General features: G+C 50.2%; 1 protein-coding gene across 2 annotated transcripts; it reads right to left on the bottom strand.

Annotated features, from left to right (window-relative positions):
* Positions 1 to 722: 722 nt before the first annotated feature.
* Natd1 (N-acetyltransferase domain containing 1) lies at positions 723 to 27,316 on the bottom strand. 2 transcript variants are annotated; one of them, XM_020172428.2, is made up of 3 exons: positions 27,091 to 27,316; positions 21,673 to 21,791; positions 723 to 1,105 (listed from the first exon to the last, which is right to left on the bottom strand). In XM_020172428.2, the coding sequence occupies exons 1-3, from the start codon at positions 27,194 to 27,196 to the stop codon at positions 1,031 to 1,033; spliced, it is 300 nt and encodes a 99-aa protein (XP_020028017.1). In that variant the 5' UTR covers positions 27,197 to 27,316; the 3' UTR covers positions 723 to 1,030. The 2 variants fall into 2 exon arrangements, with proteins under 2 accessions (XP_020028017.1, XP_020028016.1); XM_020172427.2 differs by lacking the exon at positions 723 to 1,105 and adding an exon at positions 17,014 to 20,848 and having other exon boundaries at positions 27,091 to 27,313.
* Between the last annotated feature and the right edge of the window lie 16 nt (positions 27,317 to 27,332).

The raw sequence follows: 27,332 nt of genomic DNA, 5'->3' as shown, positions 1-27,332 counted from the left end.
CAGAGATTAGGGGGATTTAGGAAGCAGAGTGTGAGCATCCACCATGGACTGTGAGGGTGAAATGAAATTCTATCTAGGTGTCTCCAAGGCCTGAGGCCAGGAATGGAGTTGATATGAGGGCTTTAGGAATTTTGGCTCAAGTCCAGGGCTACTTTCTTTTTGTGTTTCAGGCAACAACCTAAACACTTTTGTCGATGCCTGGGGACATTCAAGGCCTCAAGTACAGTGGAAAAAACCTGCAGCTGACTGGTCACAGAGCAATTAAGACACCTGTGACTTTTCAGTCAGGACACACAGAAAAAGGGGAGGGAACTTGGGGACCCTACAAAAGGCCATACATGTTGTGTCTTGTTCATGGGAGCATGCTGTGTAGCCACAGAAGTCTGGCTGTCTGGGGCCACTGTGCAGAGGAAGCCCAGTGAGAGGCCATGTGCAGTGCTCAGTCTATAGTCACACTGGGCCCCAGCCATGGAGTTCCCGAATCCACACAGAGAATCAAATTGCCATTGTCTGATCCCCTTGTGTCTCCAGGTGGCTTGTAATGCAGCCATGTGGCCTCTGCCAGCTACCTTAAGAGACCTCCTCTCCTTGGCCACACGAGCCCCGTCACAGGCTCAGTGGCATAGGAGTCCCGTTGTCACTGGAGGATGGTCTTCAGAAGACCCTGGTCAAGATTTCATATCCTTGTGTCTTTTGAACAAAGAACTGGATGGAGGCATGGCTTGCAAAGCAGTACTGAAATTTTATTGAAAGCAAAACCAGAGTTTTGGACCCAAGGCCCAAATTCCTGAGATTCTGTATGCCAGTTCTGGTCACCTGCCCCTAAAAGCCAAATAAAGAGGCATGGTAAAGGTGGTTTATTACACAGTTCGGGGCATGTCGTGAGAAGAGGCAGAGTAAGCACTCAGTTCATCTTCAGCCATCTTTGGGGTACAGACATGAGCTATAGGTTTAAGTAGACAAAAGAACTGAGGGCAGGGGACAAAAGGTATGAATAAACAGTTCAGTCACAGGTGTGGCCTGGTTGGTCTCATGACTGGTGGGGCTGGCATTCTTGGTCGGGCAGGTGATCTGGTAGTCTGGTCGAGTTCTGGGAAGTTATCACCTGGAGGGAATAATTTGGTTCCTGTTTGAGAGTATTCTTGGGATAATTGTCCTAACTAGAAGGATGACACTCCAGGTGGCTCCAGTTCATTGTCATAAAGGTATTATCAGTTTTGTCCTTTTTGGAATCCAAGGTGATTGTAAAGTAACTGTAAAGAGAATGGCTTAGAGCAAAGACAGATTAAAAAATGGAAACAGAGGTGCCAAGCTTTTCCTGTTTTTAGTGAATTTGTGTGCTCAAGTAAGGAGTCAGTGCTTTTCAGCAAAAGCTACTTGAGTGTTTCTTACAAAAGGAAAAAGGAAAGCTGGGCACCACTGGCTCACGCCTGTAATTCTAGCTACTCAGGAGGCAGAGATCAGGAGGATGGCGGTTCAAAGCCAGCCTGGGCAAATAGTCCTCAAGACCCTATCTCGAAAAAACCCATCACACAAAAGGGCTGGTGGATTGGCTCAAGGTGTAGGCCCTGAGTTCAAGCCCCCATACCACAAAAAAAAAAAAAAAAAAAGGGAAGTATGTAAGAGGTGCTTTAATTACTTTTGCTGAAAAGCATGAACTCCTTATTTGAGCCCATGAATGAACAAAAAGCAGAAGAAAAGGATGGCATCTGCCCTCCATTTTGTATCTGAGCCATTCTCTCTGCTGTCACCCTGCAACCACTTTAGAATCAAGGAAGGACAGGAATGATTGATAACATCTTCATGACAAAGGACTGAAACTACCCCCAACAGTAGACCCTCTGGATAAACCACCTGCTTGGCTCCAGATGACAACTCTAGAATCTCTCCCAGAATCCCTCCCAGAACAAGGGCTGAGACAATGACCAACTAGAACGCACCTGTTAATGAACTGTTAAACTATGCATACCTTTGTCCCCTGCCACCTGTCTATTTACGCCTATAACTCATGTCTGTACCCCGAAGATGGCTAAAGATGAGCTGAGTGCTTATTCTGCCTCTTCCCACAGCATGTCCTGAGAAGTGTAATAAATCTTTCTTTTCCTTCACCATGCCTGTTTATATTACATTTAGGGGCAGGTGGCTGGACCTGTCATATGGAAACTCGGGAGTTTGGGCCTTGCGTCCAAAACTCCAGTTTCAAGTATAGGCACTGCAAGACAAAGAGCAGTGAAGCCCTGACCTTTGTTCAAAGGGCAAGTTATGAGTTGTATGGGCAAAAGCAAGAAAAGTCTGGGCTGTCTTTATAAGAGGGGCTAGGGTGATTGACAAGTGTGACAGGCATTCTGCATTTGCATTTATGCTGGCTCTCAAGTGGTTTGGTTTTTTTTTTTTTTTTGCAGTACTGGGGCTTGAACTCAGGGCCTCACACTTGCTAGGCAGGCACTCTACCACTGGAGCCACTGTGTTGGGTAATTTCGAGATAGGGTCTCTCAAACTATTTGCCCAGACTGGCTTTGAATCGAGATTCTCCGGATTTCTGCCTGCTGAGTAGCTAGGATTACAGGCATGAGCCATGGCTCCTGGCTCCAAGTCTTTAATTCTATGTATAAAATATGACAATATCCATAAGGTCTTAAGTAGAGGGCTTTACCAGAGAGGTCAGATTGAGGACAGATTTCCCTTTAGCAGACAAAGGCCATTTTCCAGTCCAAATTAGCAAGAGACTCCCTGTCTTTTCTGGAATTTATATCTGCAAAGGAATTTACAATTGAAAAGGAATTTACAACTGAGGGGATATCCCAGGGTAGCACTGGATGGGGAGAAGAAGGAATTCGGCATGGGGTGCCCTTTTGCAGAGCAGGGTGGAGTCCCATGTTAGATTTCTTTCCTTGTTACTAACCTGCCTCAACATCATCAGTCCTCCAGGATGTCCCTCTGTATGGCCTGAACCCAAATCCATCGCTCCCCATGGCCATCCCCATGACAGGTCCTGGGTGTGCCTGAACTATTAGAAGGAAAGAGGCACAGAATGCTGGGATTGGATTTCTTGTGGAGAAGTAGACCTGTGGAGGGGGACCCAGGAAGAGAGATGGAGCCTACAGCTGCTTACAGACTTGGAGTAGATATAAAAGGTGGGTGGAAAAGTTCCAGGAAGGTCGCTGGGTGGGCAAATCCTCAATAGCCCTCTGACCCTCCCTATATAATGGCATAAGGGTGGGCCATTTCTTCTAGGTCAGGTGGGGAGTTTCTAGTAAATGGCTAAAGGTGGATGTTTTTCTTCAGGACCTGGTGGAAAGTTTCCAGTAAGTCACCTTCAAGGGGGAGGGGATCCAGTTCTAACACGACTTCTTTTTGTTCAGCCTAATGTAAGCAGCACTCCCAGGAGCTTTTGGCACATCACATGACATAAAGGTGACAGTAGGACTCCTTGCTGGCCCCCAATTTTTTGTTTTAGGTAGGGTCTTGGATTTTTGCCTGGATCAACCTGAACCAGGATCCTCCCCCCTATGGCCTCTCATTTAGCTGGGATGACAGGCAGGTGCCACCATGCCAGAGTTTTGGTTGAGACGGAGTCACGCTAATATTTTTCAAGGCTGTCTTTAAAACCAGAGTTTTGGACTCAAGGCCTAAATTCCTGATATTCCATATGACAGGTCTGGCCACTTGTCCCTAAGTGCCAAATAAAGAGGTATGGTGAAGGCAGAGAAAGGAGATTAATTGTAGTTCTGGACAGTTCTGGACATGCCGTGGGAAGAGGCAGAATAAGCACTCAGCTCATCTTCAGCCATCTTCGGGATGCAGACATGAGTTATAGATTTAAGTAGACAGGGGGCAGGAGACAAAAGGTATGCATAGTTAAACAGTGCTGATCACAGGTTTTTCCGGTTGGTCATTATCTCAGTTCCAGTTCTGGGAGAGTTTCTGGAGTTGGTATCTGGAACCAGGCAGGTGGTCCATCCAAAGGAGGGTCTATGCTGGAGGTAGTTTCTGTCCTTTGTCATAAAGATGTTATTGATCATTCCTGTCCTTCTTTGATTCCAAGTGGTTGCAAAGTGATAGCAGAGAGAATGGCTCAGAAAAAGATACAAAAATGGAGGACAGATGCCAACCTTTTCTCCTGCTTTTAGTTAATATGTGGGCCTAAGTGCTGGTGGCATGGTGGTGGAGTCTGTGATCAGAAGACTTCCAAATTCTTTGTGTCCCACTTGGAAAAATCCATGGCAGGACATGTGGGTGTAAATGGAGTCTATTAAAAGTTAGGGAAGGAAAATACAAGTGGAAGTGTTACGTGCCAATTTGAAGTGTTGCGGGCCAGTGTCGAGGGTCCTTGCCTTCACAGGCCAGAGAACTGGCTCGTGAGGCAGCTGACTGGCTTGTGAGCCAAAGCCGGTATATAAAGTAGGATTTATTAGAGAGAAAGGAAAGGCACTGCTAGAGCAGTGCAGTGGAGCCTGGAAGCCGGTAACTCCCTGCTCAGGTAAAGGCTGGGGCTTTTATGGACGTTTTAACTTTGGATTAGGTGGGCTCTTTTCACTGGCCATGGATTCTCGGGCTTTCTTAGATGAACTGGTCTGTTTACCCCTTATGGGGGAGGGGAAACAATCTTGAGAGCATTTTGCTCATCAGCCCTGTGGCAGATCTATCAGACCTGGTATCTCCTCTTCAGGGTGCAGAAATGCAGAGTTATGACTCCTTCTCAGGGTGCTGGAATCATAGTGCTCTCCATGGGGGATGGGATACTCACTCATCTGCCCTTTAGGTCTCCAGACCCAACAGAGGCCAGGAAGCAGAGAGCATCTCTTCTCCAGGTGCTTTTAAAACCTACACTAACCTAAGGGAAGGGAGGAACCAGGTGATTCCCTTCCAATAATCAATGAGTGGGGAGGGGTATGGGTGGTCCCTGGGCCAGGTGAGGGTGGTTCCTGGGCCAGGGCATGGGCAACCTATATATACATACAATATCAAGTCATATATTTTTTTTTATGGGTTTCAAACTTTCCCTAACTCTAGCCTGCTTTACATAAGAAGTCGGTACTTTTCAGCAAAAGCAGTTTGAGTGCCTCTTATAGCTTCAAACCATGATCCTCCAGATCTCAGCCTCCTGAGTAGCTGGGATGACAGGCTTCAGTCCTGTAACCTAGCTTTGTCCCCATTTTGCAGCTTGAGTGTGGGAAAATCACAACTTGCCTCTCATACTAGAGTCCTCCTGGGTGAAAGACACCAGCGAGGTGCAGAGCCCACCTAGTTGGCATGGCAGTTAATGGGGAACTTGAACTTGATCACTGGAGCCATGCAGAGCACATGCTCTGTGCCAGGCCTGGAAGCCCTACAGAGAAACAAGTAGCCAGCGCCCTGTCCCAAGCTCATCTGGCTGATTCCTCATTGAAGGCAGAGGAAAAATACAGAGCAGGGGGACAGGAGGTGACCAGTTGAAACTGCTGGGGAGGAGGGTCCCCAGGACACAGGAATTTCAGTTTCATCTTAGGGAACATAGAACATACTGGGCCAAGTTGGTCATATGAGGGTGTGGTGGGTTCTGCAGATGTGGTTTGATAATCATTTCTGTGCTTTTTATAGCTCACTTTACAGCTGCGTTGTCCTCATGACACAGCCATGAGGCAAGCAGCATGTCTAACAGGAGTATTTTGATTTCATTAACTGGGAAACAAACAGGTTAAGGCACCTGCCCACGCATGGGGACCAAATGTCTTATAGCTCCACAGGGCTACACACTCCATTCTCACCAGCCTCTCTGTAGGCAAACATCTCCAGGGCACTCTGACCAGATGGCAGCTGTTTGTTCTGTTGTTAATGTAGTTTGAAAGAGATCATAGAAAGCTTCCATGCATCCCAGGACATTTTTCTTTCTATCCTGCCATCTCACTCCTATGGAGTGTATGCACCAGGCTGGATCAATGGCAGCCACGCTGGGCCAGCAACCCCCATCAAGGAACTAAGGTCTCAGTGGAACTGGCAGGCATGAGTTAGATGCTTCCAGGGAGGCACTAAGCTGATTTGGTAGCAAGTGGTCTAATGTGGAGTAATCAGGAGTGGGTGGGAAGAGGATTGCTGTAGGGAAGGCTGCTCTTGAGCAGGCTAGAATTAGGGAAAGTTTGGGACTCTTAGAAAATATATGACTCAATATTGTATTTCAGATTGAACATTCCTCTTTTTCTCTTAGCCTTCTCTTTAATTTGCATTTAATTGCAAATGTGTGTAGGTTATTCACATGCCAGCTCAAGGACAACTCAAACCACATTCACCAGGGCCAGGGATCACCCATACTCCTCCCCAACTCATTAATTATTGGTTGGGAATCACCAGGTTATTCCCTTCCCAGAGGTTAGCATAAGTTTTAAAAGCACTTGGAAAAAAGAAGCACAATCTCTCTACTTCCACCTTCCACCTGGTCCCACTATGCTCCTTTTTGTAATTCCCTTCCCTAACTTTTAATAAACTCCATTTACACCCACATGGCCTGCCATGGATTCCCCCACGTGGGACACAAAGAATTTGGAAGTCTTCTGATCAGAGACTGCACCATTGCCATTAACATTCTGAAGAGGTATCTTAGTTGGCTTAGGCTGCTATAACAAAATGTCATAGAGAGGGAGCTTGAATAACTCACCCTGCTCACAGTTGTAGAGGCTGGAAGGTCAAGGTGCTGGCAGATTCCATTCCTGGTGAGGGCTCCCTTTATGGCTTGCAAATTTGCCACCTTGTATGTGTGTGTGTGTGTGTGTGTGTGTGTGTGTGTGTGTGTGTGGTGCTGGGATTTGAACTCAAGGCCTACACCTTGAGCCACTCCAGCAGCCCTATTTTTGTGATGGTATTTTCAAGATAGGGTCTCTTGAACTATTTGCTTGGGCTGGCTTCAAACCATGATCCTCCTGATCTCTGTCTCCTGAATAGCTAGGATTACAGGCATGAGCCACCAGCACCTGGCTACCACCTTCTTGCTATGTCTCACATGGGATGGGGAGAGAGATCTCTTTTTAAAATTTATATTTATTCTTTAAATACTTTCGATGGAGCTGGGGTTTGAATTCAGGGCTTCATACTTGCAAAGCAGGTGCTCTACCATGTGAGATATGCCTCCAGTCCATTTTACTCTGGTTATTTTGGAATGGAGTCTCGTGAACTATTTGCCCAAGCTCCTGATCTCAGCTTCCCAAGTAGCTAGGATTATAGGCATGAACCATCAGCACCAGGCTGAGAGAGATCTCATGACACTAATCCTATCAGATTAAGGCTCTATCTTTATGACCTCACTTAAATTTTATTACCTCCTAAAACTCATATTTCCAAGTAGAGTCACATTCTGAGTTAGTTATTGGGGGTCCAGGTTTATAATGGCTTGGATGTGTTTTGAGTGTATCTCAAAGGCCCATGTGTTGGGAGCTTGGTCCCCAGTGTGGCCATGTGGGAAGTGGGAAGCCTTTAAGAGATAGGGCCTAGTGGAAGGTAACTATGTGGTTGGCCCTTCCTTGGAAGGGATTTATGTAGTTATAGATCTCTGGGAGTTCCTGGGAGACAGGTTGTTCTAAAGGAGTAAGTCCAGTCCCCCTAGTGCTCTGACTTCCTGTCTCCCTGCCTGATCTCTGTCATTGTGCCATCTGCCATATTGTGATGTAGCTTGAAGGCCTTCTTCAGAGGCCAAACTTAGGGATTGCCTGGTCTTCAATATATGAATTGGGCACCCAGGAGGGATACACACACATACACACACACACACACACACAGTTTTGCCCACATCACCTTATTTTCCAGTTCCTATTGAGACCATGAACTGAAGTGAAGCTCTTCCTTCCTCATCTATGCCCTGCCCTGGTCATTGTCCTCCAGGCTATTAGAAGCTGGGGCCAAACAGAGTTGGACATCAGAGAGAAGATTGGTTAGGTACCAGTAGTTCACACCTGTAGTCCTAGCAACTCAGAAGGCACAGATCAGGAGGATCATGGTTCGAAGTCAGCCCAGGCAAATAGTTTGTGAGACTCTATCTTGAAAAACCCTTCACACAAAAAAGGGCTGGTGGAGTGGCTGAAAGTGTAGGCCCTGAGTTCAAACCCCAGACCACATACTCACACAAACACACAAAAGAAGATCGATTTCCAAGGATGCTGTTGGAGGAGACATTGCTCTGTGTCCTTGGGCTGGAGCACAGTGGGCTGGCACTCATGTTTGAAGGAGTCTGAAGGTGGGAGGCCATGGTGGCAGCCAGGGCCCAGGTCACAGAGAGGGCAGTGCTGGGCTGGAGCCACTCTGGGTGGAAGTGGCTATTATTTTATTTATGTATTTTGCTGGCTGGGGATGGAGCCAGGGCCTTTGCACATGCTAGGCAAAGCTAGCATGTGGCTTTACCACTGAGCCACATCCCAGGTCCATGATGGAAGTGATTGTAAATCCTGTCCTGCCCCATGTGATGGCAGGAGGATGGGACACGGATTCCTAGGGGTTGGAAAAGAAGTCCACAGAGCCATAAGCAGTAGAATCAGAAAGGCCCCACCGCAGGGGCCTGAGCAGACAGCACAGAGACAATAGGACCTGCACTCACAGAAGGGCTGTGCACATCTCCAGGAGGCGGAGCAACTCAAATGTTCATCCATGGATGACTGATAAACCCGAAGTGGTGGCCCCCATGGGGCAGTCTAGCTCAGTCACAGAAGGGAGTGCAGTTCTGATCCATGCTACAGCGTGCACAAACCTGGAGAACACTACTCATCACTGTGAGCAAAGAAGCCAGGCACAAAAGGAAAGAGGCTGTCTGATTCTCTTACAGCACATGTCCAGGAGGGGTCAGTCTGCAGGCAGAAGGCTCATGAGTGGCTGGAAGGGAGGGGTGTGGGAAATGACTGACCTTGCATGGGAATGGCTTTCTTCTTGGGATGATGAAAATGTTTGGGAACTAGATAAAGGTGGTGGCTGTACAACCCTATGAATGCATTGTAAATGTCACCAGACTGTAATCTTTTTTTTTGCAACTGTGGTTGAACTCAGGGCCCTGCACTTGCTTGAGCCACACCTCCAGCCCTCTTTGCTTTTGGTTCATTTTTCAGTTAGGGTCTCTCTAGATGGCAGAGTGGCTCATGTGGTAGAGTGCCTGAGGACCTGAGTTCAAATTCAAGTACTGCCAAAACAACAACAAAGCAGAGCAGATAGGGTCTCCCTAACTTTGTACTGCTGAACTCAAACCATGATCCTGCTGCCTCTGCCAGAGGACAAAACACAACATGGTAAGGGGGAACAAGGGTAGAGGATAGGCCTTTGGGACACCAATGGCTTTTGGCACAAGCCCCTGACTTTAATCCTCCTGACTTTGTAAAATGTGCAATAGATGAAATGCCGCTACAAATTGGATATTTCTAGTACCTAAACACATGTCTAACCAACACAGACCTAAGTGACAAGGAAGATAAACTATGAGACTATCTAGAGAAAGAAAATTTCAGGTAGATGGAACAGCAAGTGCAAAGGCCCTGAGGCAGGACAAACTGGAATGATTTGAAGAACAGAACAAAGTTGGTGCAGCTGAAGTGTGAAGCAAGATGACCTGGAGGGATGAGGGTGAGCTGGGACTGCATGGAGTCCCTTGGTTTTTTTTGTTTGTTTGTTTTGTTTTGTTTGGCAGCACTGGGGTTTGAACTCAGGGCACTGGGGAGTTCTGAGCAGGAGAGGGACACAATCTGGTTGAGGTTTTAGAAAAGTCTTTCTGGCGGCTGTATAGAGCACAGCCCACAGTGGGCAAGAGAGGAATCAGGAGGCTACAAGTTCTGGTGAGGAGGGTGGACTCTAGCCTAGGTTGCTAGGAATGTCGGTGGAGCTAGGGGCCTTGTGGGCAGCACAACACACATATCTCATTACACTCTCTTCCGCCCAGACAGAACTGGATTTGAATCCTGACATGGCCACTTGTCAGCTGGGGGACTCTGTGACAGTTAGCTAAGTGTCTTGAAGTGGCCTATCTTTCTTTTAACTGCCTCCATTGTACCTCAGAACATTGCTCTCTCTCATCCAGCATCTAGCATCTGCCATGGCCTTCCACCTTCCTCCCCACCCTGGCCTCCTCACTCTCAAGGCTCTCTCCACATCCCACCACCATCATTGATTTACGACAGCATGTGAGACCTGGCACTTCCCTGCCTCAAATCCCTCAGTGGAGCCTCTGCATCAAAACTAAATGCTGTCCCCACCCTTACATCTGTTGAAACCCTGTTGGCTGCTGGGACAAAAAGGCTGAAAAGACTTCAAGGTTCAGCCCAGTGCAGAAGTGCAGCTTGTCCTCGCTGCCATGCTGCCATCGAAAGCAGGTGTCACCTACCAGTGGATGGCTTTCCTCATCTGACCCATCTCACATCCCATCACTTCCCCCAATTTATTTATTTGCAGTTTTGGGGTTTAAACTCAGGGCTTCAGTCTTGCTGAGCAGGTGCTCTATCACTTGAGTCATTCTGCAAGTCCAGCATCACCCTCATTCTTATGTAGACTGGGGAGGGAGGAGAGAAGTCCCGAGGGGAGGGCCAGACCTTCTGAAAGGCCAGGAACACTTCTGTCAGTGAACCTCAAAGGGCTTAGGAGATAGCCTGTCCAGGAAGAAAGGGAAATGGAGTTTTGGTGACAAAATCTGTTCACATAGCCATCTGCTCATCTGTTTACCTGTCCCCAACTATCCATCCATCTACCCACCTCCATCTAGCCTTTCATCCATCTTTTTGGTGACTGTGGCTCTGCTACATTCCGTCCTTCAGGGCATCAAATAAGAGTGCGCCACTTTCTCCTCCCTGTACCTTCTCCATTTCTGCACTGTGTTCTCCACCAGTGCCACCTGGGATCTCTAGGTAAGATGTAAGCACTGGCTGCCTCCAACCCAAATACAGGATGAAGCAGGGAAAGACTGAACATCTGGAAAGTTCCTGTTAGAAAACTGAGAGGATGGGGGACTCGCAGCAACCCCAGCAGGGACAGAACCCTGTCCTGACAGAATGGGGTTGTCCTGACTTGTACCCAAATCTGCTTTCCAGGAGGACTCCCCACCCCAATCCAGTTTTCCTTATGGCCAAATCTGTTATGGGGGTGCAATTTTTTTCAGTTCTTTTCTTGCCCAAACAAGCTTGGGGTTCCAAGGCTTGCTCTGCTATTATAGGCTCCCGCTTCTTTCGTAATACAGTGTCATACCTGGGGCTCTTTTCTTTTGCTTTCTGGGCAGCACTGGAGTTTGAGCTCAGGGCCTCATAATTGCTAGGCAGGTGCTCTACCACTTGAGCTACTCCACCAGCCCTTTTCCATGATGGACTTTTTCGAGAGTGGGTCTCTTGAACTATTTGCCTGGGCTGGCTTCAAACCACAATCCTCCTGATCTCTGCCTTCTGAGTAGCTAGGATTACAGGCATGAGCCACTGGCACCCAGCTACCTGGGAGTTCTTTTAGAACATCGATATCAATCAGCCTTATTGTAAGATGCACTAAAATTGCTTTTGCTGAAAAGCACTGACTCCTTACTTGAGAACATGAATTAACTAAAAACAGGAGAAGCTGGGTATTCTTGCCTCCATTTTGTATTTGTCTTTGCTCTCAGTCATTCTCTTTACAGTCACTTTGCAATCACCTTGGATTCCAGAAAGGACAGAACTGATAACATCTTTATGACAAATGACTGAAACTTCCCATAAGGAACAGTGGAGACTTGCAGGACTGACCACCCGTCCAAATGAGGACTGTTACCTATCATGATGAGGCTGTACCCTGGAGCAGAACCATCATTTGATGGTTCCCCTCAAATGATGACAGCGATAACATCTTCTCCAGAAACCCTCTGGGAACCCTTGGACTGAGATAATGGTCAACCAGAACCATTATCTGGTTGGGACAGACCCTCTGACTAGGACTGTTTGTGCGTAACTCTATCCCCTGTCCCCAGTTCTTTTGTCTACTTAAACCTAGAACTCACGTCTGTACCCTGAAGATGGCTGAAGATGAGCTGAGTGCTTACTCTGCCTCTTCCCATGGCATGTCTCGAGCAGTGTAATAAACTTTTCTTTGCCTTTACCATGCCTCTTTATTTGTCATTAGGGACAGGTGGCTGTACCTGACATATGGGATCTCAGGAGTTTGGGCCTTGGGTCCAAAACTCCAGTTTCATTATTATTTTGCTTCCCGGTACCCATGGTTCTGTTTCACTTTGAGGATACCTTGACAGTTAGCTGTGGAGCAAGACTACAGTCTGCATTCAATCCTTGCTGTGAGAAAAGGCTTTGGTCCATAGAACTGAGAACGTCTTAATGGGTCTTTTGTGCCTAAGTTTTATTTATTATTATTTGCAGTTTTATTTATTTGGAGTCTGCTGAGGTTTGCATCTTGAATGCCCCCCAAAGGCCCTTGGACTTGGTCCCCATCCATGGCACCAATGAGAGGTGGGGCATATGGGAGGATGTTAGATCATTGGGACCCTGGACCTTCCTCTCTCACTTTTACTTCCTGGCTGTAAAATGCCATGCATTCCCCACTGTTGCCACTGATTCCCAGACCAGAAGCCTAAAAGCAATGGGTCTGCTGGTCATGGACTGGAACCGCTAAAACCCTAGGCCAAGATAAATCCTTTCTCTGTATAGCTAATTGTCTTGGGTATTTGTTATAGAAACAAGAAGCTGACTGATACAGAATTCCTTAGTGGTTTGCTTTTCCAACACTTTCCAAATTCTGGATCCCCCTTTCTTTTGTTTGCGTGTTGTATCTTGCTTGGATGCATCTCTGTTACAATGTCTTGCTATGAACTGAAGGATCATCCAACATACATTGATATTCCAGCTCAGCCAGTTAATTGCCACTTGAGCATCAGGGGTCTCCTTGCTTTGCTCTACGAGTTATTGCAGGCTACAGTTTCAGCAGACGCTTTGCCCCTGCATCACACAAACCTCCAACTGTCCACGCTACACTATTGCCGTGCTTCCTGCTGTCTGACCACCCAGCCAATGCTATGCATTTTAGGTTTGAAGTCATGGCAGTGGTGTGCTTCCAGGCATTAGCTAATACAGTATCTGTTATAACAAGTAGACCTCAGCATGTGGAGTGGGTAAAACAACACAGAGATGTATTTCTCACTCATGTAACCAGTCACAGCAAGAGTTCATCATTGTTTTTTCTCTATGCAGTGGTTCAGAGGTCTGTGCTCTTCATAGTGATGGACTCACCCTCCCCTAGGCCTGATCACCCACTGCATTCAGCAGTGGAATGAGAGAGAGCTGGAGAGAGTCCACCTCATGTCTGCACATGTCCATTGGGCAGAACTGAGATCTCAGTATACAACCTGCTGCAAGGGTGGCTGGGAAGTGCAGTTGTGGTCCTATGAATGGAAGTGCAGACTGTAATGCCAATGACCTCTACCACACCTGTATGACTCTCCATCATCAGGCCCCACCTGTCTCATTATTTGACCCTTCCCTTCTAGCCTCACTCATTTTCATTCAGTTCCCCAAAGATACCATGACTATCTCACCTCTAGGCCATTTCTCATGTGTACAGAAGCCTCTTTCTCTCATTGTTCCAGCCACCGATACGTACACCTTATACACCCATCTGTCTGTTCCTCCTTCTATCCTTCCAACTCCTACCTACCCACCTACCCATTCTTCCACTCATCTATCCACCTACCCATCCATTTATTCACCCACCCATCTATACACCCATCTGTCCACCCATTCCTTCCTCCTTCTATCCATCCATCCATCCATCCATCCACTCATCTATCCATTCATTCATCTACCCATTTACCAACCCACCATTCCACTCACCCATCTGCCAATCCGCTTATCCATCCATCCATCCATTCACCGACTTAGTCATATACCTGTCTTCCATCTGTTCACCCATATGTCTGCCCACCAACCTATCCATTCATCCACTCACCCACCCACCCATCTATCCACCCACCTGCACACCCATCCATCCAACTGTATGTTCATCCACTCACCTATCTGTCTATCTGTTTATCTATTTCTCCATTCAACAAAAATTTTGAGTACAATGTGCCAGTCACTGATGTAGATGCTGGATATTCTAGTGAGCCATACAAAAAACAAACTTCTACTGTCATGGAGCCTGTATCCTAGCAAGGAGAGATAAACAATGAATAACAATCAACAAGCCAAAATAAACAAGTTATCTATTATGTAAGAAAAAAAATCAATGCTTGGAAAAAAATAGAGCAGAGTAAGGGAATCAGGAGTGGAGGACATAGAAACTTAAAGGAGGTGGAAAGATGGAAGGAAGGCCTCTGGGAAAACATTGAGAAACATGAGTGAAGCCCTGAGGTGGGGCTGCCTTTGCAGGCCTGAGAAATAGCAAAAAGGCTGGCTGGCCAGGTGGAGAGAGGGAAGTAGAGGGATATGAGGCCAGAGGTCATGAGCACCATCATACAGGGTCTGAAGGCTGCTCCCTAACAGAGGTCAGCCCACAAGCCCCTTCTTCAACAGTGCCTTCCCGGTCCTCATGTGGGGTTGTGCGCCTTACCTGTGTGTGCATCAGTTTCCTAGTGTGTGGGTACCTTCTCATCACCCCCTGAAAGGCGGGCCCCATCTGCCTTGGTCACCCTGTGTCCTCACTGAGCACACACTGATGCTGCTTGGGTGGACAGCACTAGCCCTCTGAGGGGCTCTTTCCCTTCAGGCCCTTGGAAGGCCTGTGCGTGATTATCTGCCTCTCAGACTTAGTCCATGGCACTTAGTCACACTTTTTGTCTCAGCCAGCACATAAAGCAGCAAAACATTTCTACTCCCAGACTGTCCTTGTGTCAGTCAGCTTTCCATCACTAAGACAAAACACCTGAGAAAATAGACTTACAAAGAGGTAAAGTTTATTTTGGCTCACAGTTTCAGAGATTTCTGTCCATAGTTGATTGGCCAAGTTGCTTTTGGGCCTATGGTAAGGCAGCACATCACAGATGGAAGCAGGTGGTAGAACAAAGCTGCTCAGTTCAGGGCAGCCAGGAAGCAGAGAGGAAGAGGAAGGGCCAGGGGTCCCAGTACACCCTTCAAGGACACATCGCCCCCCACCCAGTGAGCTCACTTCCTCCCACTAGGGCTTACCTCCTAAAGGTTCCTCCATCTTCCAATTGCATAACAGGGTGGGACCAAGCCTTTAGCACATGAGGATACCAGATCCAGAATATCTGTGATAATGCTTAATCTTGCCCAGCCTCAGGGTCTGGCCATATCTAATGTGTGACTCACCGTTTCTCCTGAATAACAACCTTTAGGAGCAATCCTCTCACAGTCCCCACTTTTGACCTCATGAATCTCACTTGCTCCCTAATTCAGAAAATTACCAAATCTCACCAGCCAGATCTCCCACCCAACTTCATGTTTAATGGCCTGCATGTTTCCCTTGACCCTCAAATTCCTCCCAAGAAAAGAAAGCATTTACTTTGTTTAGCACTGCATCCATGACAGGTTGGCATTAAGGGTGGGTCAGCTAATCTTCCTAATAACCATTCTCAGTGCCTGGTTTTGGGAACCATCACTCTTATTTATTTATTTATTTTGCAGTACTGGGGTTTGAACTCAGGGCCTACACCTTGAACCACTCTACTAGCCCTTTTATGTGATGGGTTTTTCAAGAGAGGGTCTCGCAAACTATTTGCAAAGGCTGGCTTCGAACCATGATCCTCCTGATCTCTGCTTCCTGAGTAGCTAGGATTACAGAAGTGAGCCACTGGTGCCCAGCCAACATCTCTCTCTTTTTGTAGGGGGATGGAACCTAGGGTCTCACTCAAGCTAGGCAAGCACTCCACCACTGAGCTACACCCTGCCTCTCATTCTCTATTATACTTTATCTTCAGTATCAATGGGTTGGCATTATGTCACATGCCATATCCCTAGCAGACAAGGACATTCCTGCTTGTCCTGATTGCTTGTCTACAGACTTCCCTCTGCTGCGTCATAGAGAGGATGCAAGCCTGCAGACTTCATCTTTCCCCGTCCCTGCCAGGGGGCTTCTGATTAATTTCTGCTGGCAGAACCGCTGGCAGGTGATTGGAAGTCATTCGGAGTTTCTGGATTTGGGGGTGATTTCATGGTGGCAGCAGCAGTGACCAGCAGACATGTGCTCCCGGGGCTTGACCTAGGCAGTGAGTTTCTACTGGGAACACCATGGTTACAGCTTTGGGCGATACCGTCTGTCCCTCCAGCCTCAGTGGAAAGGCAGCTTCCTGTATTATCAATATAAGGGTAATCTCTCTCCTGTCTTCCTCCCAACAGTTTCTCAACCAACCCCCTGCACTAAATCCTCTGTTTGAAGCACCTGGACAGTCTCCAGTTTTCTGACTCTGCACTGGCTGCTATTGTTTCCTAGTAGCTGGAGTGACCTCCTAGGAAACAGCTCCTCAAAGCCAGGAATTTAGGATTGCTCATCTGCCCCCACTGAGCTGGAACCCCAGAATGACCTCACTGTTAGGTGGAAAATGAGCCCCAGGAAGCTGGAAGCATTTAGTGGTGCTGTGGTCCAAATGTGTCCCCCAAGGTCCCATGCTGGAGATTCAATCCCAAATGCAACGGTGTTGAGAGGTGACAGTCATGAAGGCACTGCAGGAGTGACTTCCTTACAGAGGCTGAGTTTGGCTCCCTCTCTTGCATGTGCACACTCATCTTGCTCTTGTGCTTCCCACTCTAGGATACAGCAAGAAGCCCTTCAATAGATGTTGGCCCTTTTACCTTGGACTTGCCAGCCTCCAGAACTCCACAAGCTCTATCTCTGTTCTTTGTAAGTTAACCAGTCCCAGGTATTCTGCTGTGGCACCACAAAACAGACCAAGACAAGTGGCAAAACTAGTACTTACAGTATCACCTATTTTAAGTGCTTGGGTGAGGTATCCTTTGAAGGCAAAGCCTGGGAGCCCAAATGCCCACTGCCCTCAATTGTAGTCATGGGGCCAAACCCAGACTCTGGTGTGGCCTGGTGGAGATTCAGCAGAAGGAGCATGTTTAACTACTCAGCCCAAGGCACAGACAGAAAGCCAGAACGTTATTGACAACCGGAAAACCATCTTTAATATCTTGTAGCCACAGGATGGATACAACTGAAAACATAATCCTAAATCCCATCCTGTAGGTCGCAGTTACAAGTTGAATTCACAGCCTCACCGGATCGCTTACATGAAAGTTAGGGCATTGATCTGGAAGGAGTGGGACCCTGAGAATAGTAAAAGGACATCTGGGTGAACTTAAACCAACCCAAGTCCTGAACTGAGGAACAGTGTGAATGCATGGCCAGGTACTCCATGAATATCCTGCTTCTGACTCCAGTCCACGTGTTATCAGCCTTCTCCATGTGGCCAGGCATTCCTGATGAGCCACACACCTTATAGCTCAAGACAGATCCCCCGCCTCAGCCCTCCAAATGAGCAGGGAAGTTTGATCTGTTTATTGTTTTCTGAGGCCATGTGTCACCTAAAGTGGACATAAAACCACAGTGTGCAAGCTGGACGCCATCTATAGAGAACAGGAACTGGTTTTGGATTCTGGTCTTTCTAGCTGTTTGGGCTGCAGGTTAGTGACTCCCTCACTCTGACCCTTGGTATCTTCATCTGTCATATAGGATTGCTGGGAGAATTGACTAGGGTAAGGTTATGAGGCTCTGGCAGCTGTTGTGCCTCTTCCCCTTTTGTTGAGATAGCCACCCAACTCTCCACATGGGATCTAGGAGGAAGTCCTGTTCAAGAGTCAGCTCCTTCCCTTGGCAGCTGAATGAAGTGCCAGGTGAGTGAGCTGTGGATCTTGGCAAGATACTGGACCTATGTTCAGCAAGGTCAGATCCCACCTCCCTGCTCTGGACCAACCAGAAATCCCAAAGGGCAGACTTTTATGTTCCAAGGCTGCTGCCCAGGCAGTGGGGAGTGTGGCATTGGGACTGGACCACAGCTTGGGGGCTGGTGTAGATGGGATGTGGCATGGGGCCCAGGCTGGTTGGGAAAGAACACAGACAGCAAAGTTGCCCAAGCTGGGATTGGATCCCGATGCCACCAACTCTGTCATGCTGAGAGAATTCAGCCAGAATACAGTGCCTCCTAAAGCCTCACTCTTCTCCCCTGCAGTGGGGCTGCACCGTTCACACTGGTGATGATGAGAGAAAAGGCTGGACATGTGGGAAGGAAGAATGAGGGACACTGTACAGCCCCTCTGCTTCTTTCTCCTTTCTCCCTCTGGGGCTCCTTAGCCCAACCCTGTGCCTCAAGTCTCTCATCAGTTAAAAATGGGGAGAGCGATATGTACATCACAGTGTGTTCAGGAGTCTGAAAAGTGACAAGGGAGTCCAGACACCAGTTGGAGTAGGTCCTGAGTAGAAAAGGCACGTAAGTCACTGCCCATATAGACTGGGGGAGGAGGAGACCCCCTTACCTGCTGGGGGTACCTGTCTCTCTGCCCTGTTATAGCACTTCTTTCTCCAGGGCCAGAGTGACTAGTGCCCAACTACAGGTTCCAGGAGCGACTCAGGACAAGGGCAGGGGGTGAGGCTAGGAGGCCAGGAAGATAGGCATAGCACCAGAGGGACCAGTTGGGCAATGTTGGCTGAGGCATGGGATGGGCTCCAGGATGGTCTGGACACGTGGTTATTGCTGCTGTCGTGAAGCTGTGGGTTAGCCCAGCAGAGTCTCGTTGAGCCTTTGGAGTGGGGCTAGTGGTACTTTAAGGCAGAGGATGACCAAGTCATCTCTACAGGAACTCAGGGCAAGCCCACTGGAAAAAGGCCCAGCTGCTTTTCCCAGGCCCAGGTCCCTTCATTCAAGTACTAAGCATGTTGTGGACAGGTGGTCACCACAGGAGTCACCTGCTCTCAAAGTATGTGGATCTCAGGTTTGGGGTGGGGGAACTGTGGGCCAGGTTGGGATGCAGGGGCAGTGAGGGATGCTTAGGATGGCAGCCATACTGGTCCAAGCCTGGACTCACAGTGGTAGGGCTCAGGGGCTCTGAGCTCAGGGCCCCCCAGCAGGCTGCCAGGTTTCCTGGCACAGATCTGGATGTTCCACTGCAGGTGGAAAGGCATCTGTGCAGATGTCTAATGTGGGCCCCTGAGCTGCTGTGGCTGGCAGAGGAGAAAAGGATTGTGGAACAGAGACTTGAGCGAGTGGGATGAATGTAAAGACACCTACAGGCCAGGCCAGGCCAGCACCAAAGAAGAATGTCAGAGATACTGGGGGGGGGGGCATATGCCTCCCTCTTGCCCCCAAATCCAAGGGGACCCCTCTGAGAAAGCCCAAGCTGGTGGTGGCAAAGAGGCTAGAGAGGGTCAGGGACACCGTGATGCTCACTGGGTAACCAGCAGCCCCCCTGCCCTGAGCCCCTACCCTGGAGGGGAGAGCCATAGGACATCCCAGTAGCCTCTTCCCAGGGCCAGGGCCCAGTCCCCCTTGCCCCCAAATCCAAATGGCACATCGCCCCAGCATTTGCTATTGAACGACATCTCAAATCTGAAAGGAACTCTGATTCCTGGGTTATAGCCCTGCTTCACAGAGCAGGAAGGAACTAAGAACTATGAGGGGAGTAGGGCACAAGGTCAAGAGTATGAGCCCTGAATAGTCCCTAAAGGGAAGCCACAAGTCCCCAAAGAAACAAGTTGTGCTTGGTGCATCTCCCAGGCTATCACCAAGAAGACTGGTGTGGGAGGAGCCTGGGACTCAAGGCAGGCAACAGAATGTGCTGGCCACAGGTGGCCACTCAGAGAGTAATGCTCTGTTTGGTGGCAGCAAAGGAAATCTCTCTGGTGACTCACTTCTTCCTCTTGGGCAATGAGGGTGTTTTTCTGGGGACAGTGTGCCTGCCTCCTACCCCTAGGTCCAAGGAGACCCCTCTGAGAAAGCTTAGGCAGGTGGAGGTAAAAGGGCCAGAGAAGGCCAGGACACTGTGATGCTCATCAGGTCCTGGCCACTGAGGCAGCTTCCAGAGCTGGCTCCTGGCAGACAGGGGCAGAAGAGGGGACAGGCCCTGGGGTGGGGACATTGTTTCCTGCAGAGGTGACACAGGAGAAGTCAACAGAAGATTAGTGTGCCAAGGCAAGGAAGACAGCTACTGCCCCCCACCTCAAGTGTGTCCACACCCCACACTCTGTGCGTGTGTGTGTGCGTGCGTGTGTGCGTGTGTGTGTGTGTGTGTGTGTGTGTGTACAGTTGAGCCTGGGCCACAGCTCCACCTACCACTCTTCTCTCTCAAGTCTGGGAGGATCACCCTCTGCTGTGGCTCTGCCACCTGGGCCAGGGCACTGGAGTCTGAGAAAGAAAAGGGGGCAGGCAGCTGAGGCTCAGCATTACCATCCCTAGAAGTTGGCACAGGAGTTTTCTTGTTGGTCCTCTTGGCTCTGGGGAGCAATCCTCCTCATTTGTAGGAAGGACACAGCCCCAGGAGGTGGAGGCAGGGATCCCACATCAGCCTCAGACAACAATCACAGAGCAGGGACCCTGTTGTCCCAGGCCCTGTTGTGCTCCCAGTGGAAGGCATCTGGGAAGCTGGAGGGTCTTTGTGGGAGGGAGCTGTTGGGACCACGGATGCCTGGCCTGCCCTTTGCTCCAGTCCTGGATCACAGGGCATCCTCTGCCAGCTGCCCTCAGGAGCATGGATGCAGGGCTGCAGCAGAACATCCTTACAAAAATAACTCTGAGCCTGTTCCCCATGGGAGCAGGGTCCTGAGACACGTGGAGGGGCGGAGTCCACGTGGAAAGGCTGGCAGGGAGTGCTCCTGCCCACTGCGGTCACGGCTGCAGGCGCTCCAGGTATTGTGGCAGTGGGTTCTCCTTGACGTACTTCTGGATGTACCAGCAGGTGAGGTGGGCCTTCAGGTCCTCCTCTACCACAAAGTCCAAGGCGGCCTGGGGCCAGGCAGAGGGAGAACGACCATCAGAGCCTGCAGCATCCACTCTGGGACCTCCGATGCCCCACCCGAGAAGGAGGTGGTCCTTGGCTCTCTCCGCAGTACCCAGCTCCATGGCTACCCTCTCATTGGCCCATGTTAGTGACTGGGTTTCCTCTCTGGGAACCTAGGATGATCCCACAGACCAGCTAGCAGGCTGGTCTTAGGTGAAGGAGAATGAGTCCCAAGCCCAGAAGGTACCATACCATGAGGAAGATGGAGGAGGCTTTGCAACTTCCCCCGCCTGGCCAGCAGTCACAGGCTGGAGGGGGTGGAGGAGAGGAAGCCAGCACAGATCCTTAGCTGAACTCCTCCAGCAGCCCTGAAGGCCATCCTTGGCTCCAGCTGTTATTGCCCTTATACCCAAATCTGCTGTCCAGGCAGCCTAGGGTTTGAGGGGATTTGGGGAGGAAAGGTTTGGGGGCAGGAATGGGCCACTGACGGGAACATTCACCCATGTGTTCCAAGAGGACTTTTTACTAAGCAACCAGTACCTGCCATGTCCAGGGCCCTAGGGTAGAATCAGGCTGTGGTGACCTAGGAGCTCTGGGTGCATCATGTTCTGCAAATTAGGAGCCTGAATGGTGGCCACGTACCCCAGGTGACCAGGGAGGAAGAAGAGTGCTGTGCAATATCCACCCAGTGCCCGCCACAACCCATTGGCCAGGTGGGCTTGAAAGGCTGTGCTCTGCCCATGAAGCAAGCCGGAGTCAGCCGCTGGGCCCATCCTCTCCTGACAGGGAGGGTGGTGGCCTTTGTGTCCCTCTCTGCTGTCCACCCTACCTTGGCCAGGTGCTTAGCGATGCCACGCCCACGGTAGGCGTCAGGGACCTCGGTGTGCTGCAGGTCTACAATCCGCTTGCCCACATACTCGTAGAGCAGGACGGCCCGGTCATGACATCCTAGAGGGTTGAGGATGAAGACAGCTGAGGTGTGCACTTCAGGGGCCTGGGCGGTTTGGTGAGCGCTGGCAGACTCCAACTGGGTCCAGTGGACTCAGGTGTGGAGGGTGGGTGGAGGGAGGGACAGGCATCTGGAGACAGGCTATAAAGTTCTACTGGAGCTGAGTTTTAACTTCTCTGTACCTCAGATTGTCATCCATAAAGTGGGGATATGATCAAATGTTCCCCAGAGAATTGTCTGGAGGATTCATTGAGCAATCTGTGTGACATGTTTAGCACAATACAGGCGACATACAAGCTCACACACAAGACTCTTGTTACTGTTGCCCACCTCGGCATCCCAGGGACACAAACCCTTCCCAGCACTGCTCTTTGCCCAGCTAATTTCCCCCACAAGGTCTGCAAGTCATAAGGTCCAGCATGAGACACAGTGCTGGGCCTTTTGCAAATCCATAAGTACAGCAGGGAAGAAGAGACAGGAGAGGCAGCACTACCAGATGCAGCAGGATCCCTGCTGAACTCTGGCAGAGACGAGGAGTGGAAGATCAGAGGACTGTGGTGCCAGGATCCACGAGAAACTGAAACTGGGCACAGGAATCAAGAATGAAAGGGTCTTCATGCCCTCCCAGGCCTGCCAGGACAGAGACTCACCAGTCCACTGCAAATCCCTCTGGCAAGCATTTAAATCAAGCTCCCCCAGTCACGATTTTTAGTTATTCACCTGCCTGCTCATTTGCCACCCACCCATCCATCCACCCAGTTATCCATCTACTCTTCCACCCATCTATTTGTCTGTCTACTCATCCATTCACCCACCCATTCATCCATTCACTTTATCCACCCATCCACTTGTATGTACATCTACTCATCCATCCATTGACCCATTCACCCATCCATCTTCCCCATATCCATCCATCTACCCATCTACTTATATGTATATTCACCTACCCATCCATCCATTCATTCATTCATCCATACATTCATCCACCCAGCAAATGTTTATTAAGCCCTAGGCAGTGCTCAGGTGCTAGGCACATAGCAAGTAACAAGATCGACAAGCAGATCTGCTTTCATGAAACTGATTAGGAGAGAAAAGATAAACAAGAAAGTGGATGTGTAAGATGTCAATGGGGAAGTGGTCTAGGAGCAGGAACAGCCATGCAAAGACTCTGGGCCAGGAGTGGGCCTGTATAAGGGACAGCAAGGTGGCCTGGGTGGCTGGAGTGGAGCAGCTGGGGGAAGGGTGGCAGAGATGAGTATAGGGAGGTGATGGAGGGGCAGGTGCCACAGAGCCTCCTAGGCTACTTTAAGCCAGGTCTGCTGCAAGGTCCTAAGCAGAGGAGGGACAGGAGGTAACTCATGACTTCACAGGATCCTTCTGGTCGCTGTGGGGAGGAGCCAGGGGAGGAGCAGGGAGCCCAGTGGGTTGGCTGCACTAGGCCTGGTGAGTGATAATGGGGCAACACAGAGAGAGATCAGACTGACACTGTTCTAAAGGTGTCCTCAGCAAGATTTTCTGGTGGTTTGCATGTGTTCAGTGAGAGAATGAAACTCAAGGTTTCCAGTGTGAGGGAGCTGCATGTGTGTGAAGGAAATAACTAAGAAGTGTCCTGGGATGGGGAGGCAGGGGCATCATGCCAGGGGTAGTCATGGGGCCTCCCAGGACAAAACCTCTGAACTGCGAGGTGAACAGTGAGCAGCAAGTGTCTGAGGGAAGAGCAAAGGAAGGACAGGTAAAGGGCCCAGGCCAGAAGTTGGAAGACACAATCCTCTGGCCTGAAAGAAAACATGTCAACGCCAAGTGTGTCTCTCTACCTTTTAAAAGCAAATTCTGTCATATATTTTAACTTTAAAGGACAAAGCAAATTATATTTTACATGTTTTAACTTCAAAGCACCAGTGCTTTGGCTTCTAAATGCTGACTGGGTTCTCAGCCCATGTTAGCTGTCCCAAAGGGGAAGATTGACAGGAACTAGTAGTTCTGAGAGGCGAACTACTGGACCACAGTCAAACAGCAAATCGGACACCAGAACAGGACACAACTCTAGTTAGGAGACTTTCTGGTCCTCAGTATCCTTCAGTCTCTCCCAAGCTCCAGGAGGGGGCTACAATTTGCTCCCAATTTCCAGATGAGGAAACAGAGGCCCAGTGTGGGTCACTTTGTCCCCTCAAGATCCCCAGTCCAACACAGCAGGAAGCATGAGAAGGCCACCCTGGCCTGTCCTTACGCCCTCTCTGCTTAGGATGCCTGCTCTGAGTGGGCATTATGGGATGTTACAGGGCACGGGGGCGCTACCTATTGGGCGGGCACCATGGGTCAAGTGGGGGGCATCACACTGAGGCTGGGCTCTGACCCCCATGAGGCCAAGTGCTGCACTCTCAGCTCTGTACCCTCCAGAGCACTAGGGGGTCCAGGGCAGATTCTCTGGGCCTCAGTCTTCCTATCTGCAAAGTGGGGGTTGGGAAGGTGTTCAAAACCCCAGGATTCTGGGACCCCTGAATTACTGTTCTCCTTGCAACAAGTGAGAACTTGGCCCTAATTGGGGGACAGGAGCCTTTTCCAGCTCCTTCTAACCTTCAGATGACAGCCTCATGTGGAGGCCTACCTGCCATGTGCCTTGGTCTCCCTGCTTATAAAATGGTGATGGGACAGCTAGTATTTCAGAACCTGGATTTTGGGTCAGACCAGCCTGAGCTCGTGCCTCCTCTCACATCCCAGGTGAGCAAATCCTATCCACACTTCCTGTCCCATCTGTCAAGGACTGGGATATTTCTTTCCATCCCCACCCACACTGCTTAAACTAGTGCAGTAGCGAGACACTCCCTGCCCAGCCTAGTCTGCTTCCCTTAGCACAGTCAGAGGGAGTCTGGGCTATGCCATCTGTCCTCTTCTTAGGACCCTTCCAGGCACCCACCTTGCTAAGGGGCCAAAGCCAAATTCATATAAGTGTTCACATTTCCATGACCTCTTTGCCTCATTTCTGCACCACTCCCTGCTGCTTTGAATGCATGCTAGGCACCACAGGGTCTTTGCTCTTGTGGTTCTCTGGACTTGGAACACTCTTTGCTGCTGTAGCTATTTCTTGCTCCATCCAGGTCTTTACTGAAATACCACCTTCTCAGGAGGGAGTCTTCTTGGACACCTGATTCTAGATAGCAGCCTTTCCCCAATGCAGCCTCCCCTCTTCCTTGCTTCACCTCTCACCTAAGTCCTTACTTTCTAAGATACTTCATAATTTACTTGTTGCCTATCTCCCCCTCTAGACAGTCAGTCCAAGTCCCCAGCACCTTGAAGAGTGCTGGCACATAGTAGGAGGTCAATAAATACTAGAGCAATGAATTCCAGTTCTTCCAGCTGGAGATTCAAGGCTTCGGGCGAGTCACTTCACTTCCCTGTTCCTCAGTGTCCTCATCTGTAACTGGGAGGAGCAGTTTCCACTTCCTATCCTATGTGGCTGAACTAAAGGGACTCATGTGCACAGAGCCTCCTCCTTCACAAGAGTTAACAAACACAGCTGCTCAAACATCTTCCCATCTTCAGAACTATAATCAGCCTACTCTGCCTCGGGGATGGGGGCACAGGCCTATGGGAAGCTAGGGAATGACAGCCCTAAGGTGCTCCTGAGTGAAGCCAGATGCCTCCAGGCCTCCTTACAGGCAGGAGACCCTACCAGCACCTGTTCCCTGCCCACTCATCAGGCCTGGTCAGAAAGACTACCTGTCTTGATACATGCCTGAACCAGCCTGGCCTGGAAGTCTGGGAGGGTCCGCCTGGGGCTGTATTGCACCTGCTCAGGGACCTGGGGAGGATACTGGCCATATTTGTAGTTAGCTATACAGGGCACCAGGTTCCATAAGGGACAAGTTTAAAGCTATGGTCTGGTCACAGCCAACTCTGGAGGGCTGTCCTTTGGCTATACCCATGCGGAAGAAAACGAAGAAACAAAAAGGCCCTTTCTGTCTGTCTCCTGAGCCACCCAGGGAACCAGCTTCCCTAGAACTCACAAAACCTCAGAAAAGAGAATTTGAAAAGCCATGAGGCCTCTCCCCCACAAGACTGGCCAGGGCCCTGAGTGTCACTGCCAGCCTGGCCACTGTAAGTGCCACAGCAGGACTTGCTTCTATGAGGAAAGAACACTGGAGGGTCAGCCAGGACCAGGTTTAAATCTGACTCTGGCCTTGATGATGGTGGGTAAGTCACTTCATACAGCCTCAGTCTCAGTTTACTCATCCGTAATGTAGGGTAGTGTGTCACACACATCATAGGGATGTTGTGACAGTTGCAGCCCTGACACTGTGGAAGTGGTGGGAAGCTGCTCCATGCCCAGGCTGTCCAAATGGGAGTCCCAACCCCCTTCTGACTTTCACCAAGTGGCCATGGCAGAAGCCCTGAAGTCAGACCAAGGGGGACGCTAACCCAGCTCTGCTCCAAATCTCCTACTGACCCCACAAGCCTCTCCTCTTCCTGGGCCTCTACCTTCATTCTCAGAAATGGGCACAGTGGCCTCTAGAATCTTGGACATTCCCCCAGAGAACTGGGCTGGGAGGAGTGGATACAGAGAGCTAATAGTCCTTGTTTATATTTTGACCCCCTCAGACCTTCTGGGGGAAGGAAGTGTGGGCTGGTAAAAACTCTATGGGAAATGAGGACTTGACCTCCCTTTGTGGTTTAAAAAATAACGATCAGTCTATGTTTCTCAGTACTTGCTCTGTATCGCATGAATGATTTACACCCATCACAGCGTTTCATCTTTACAGCCACCCAATGCAACGTGCACTGGTGCTATTCCCACTGAAGAGTAGGGGAAACTGAGGCACCCAGAGACTAGGCAAATTGGCCAAAGTCTCAGAGCCAGCAACCGCCCTCTCCCCGCACCAGGGACGGAAGCCCCTTTCACTGTCAGCCCCAGGTCTACCCGGAGGATCCTCAATGTCTCCAGGGTACAAAAGCTAGGGTTCGCAGGGGCAGCAATAAGCCACTGAACCCCGGAGGGAAGGGGTAAGTCACAGGTGACCCGCTCTTTAGGCCTCCGCGGCGCCCAACACCGGAAGCCAGCCGGCCCAGCAGGTGCCAGTCGCCTGCGTCTGGGGCAGCGGACGCTCCCGCCTCTCCAGGGCTCGTCGCCCGCGCGCCGGCCCTTCGGGGGCCTAGCACAGCGCGCGCGTCCTGTCCCGGGAAGCCCCCCTGCGTCCCCGCGCGCCGCCCGCGCCCACCGGCGGCCAATCCCTGAGCTGGGGCGGGGGCGGCCCCGCTCACTCGCTCACAAACAAAAGGCGGGGGTGGCGGGCGCCGAGTTACCGTTGAGCCGCACGGTGAACTGGCGGCGCCGGCGGTCGTGCTCCACGCGGATGGGGCAGCCCTGCTCCAGCGCGCCCAGAGGCACTGCAGCCCCCGAGTGCGCCATCGCGCGGGCTGCGGCCCTGGACGCGGCGCGGGGCGATCGGCGGCGCGAGCGACGGCGGGACACGGCCTGGAGACCGCAGGCGGCGGCGCAGAAACTGACACCCGGCGGCGGCGGAGCAACAAAAAGGTGGGGGGGG

The sequence above is a fragment of the Castor canadensis genome, chromosome 11, assembly GCF_047511655.1.
Source record: "Castor canadensis chromosome 11, mCasCan1.hap1v2, whole genome shotgun sequence".
In the NCBI taxonomy this organism is placed as follows: Eukaryota; Metazoa; Chordata; class Mammalia; order Rodentia; family Castoridae; genus Castor; species Castor canadensis.
This window is presented reverse-complemented; position numbering and strand designations above follow the sequence as displayed.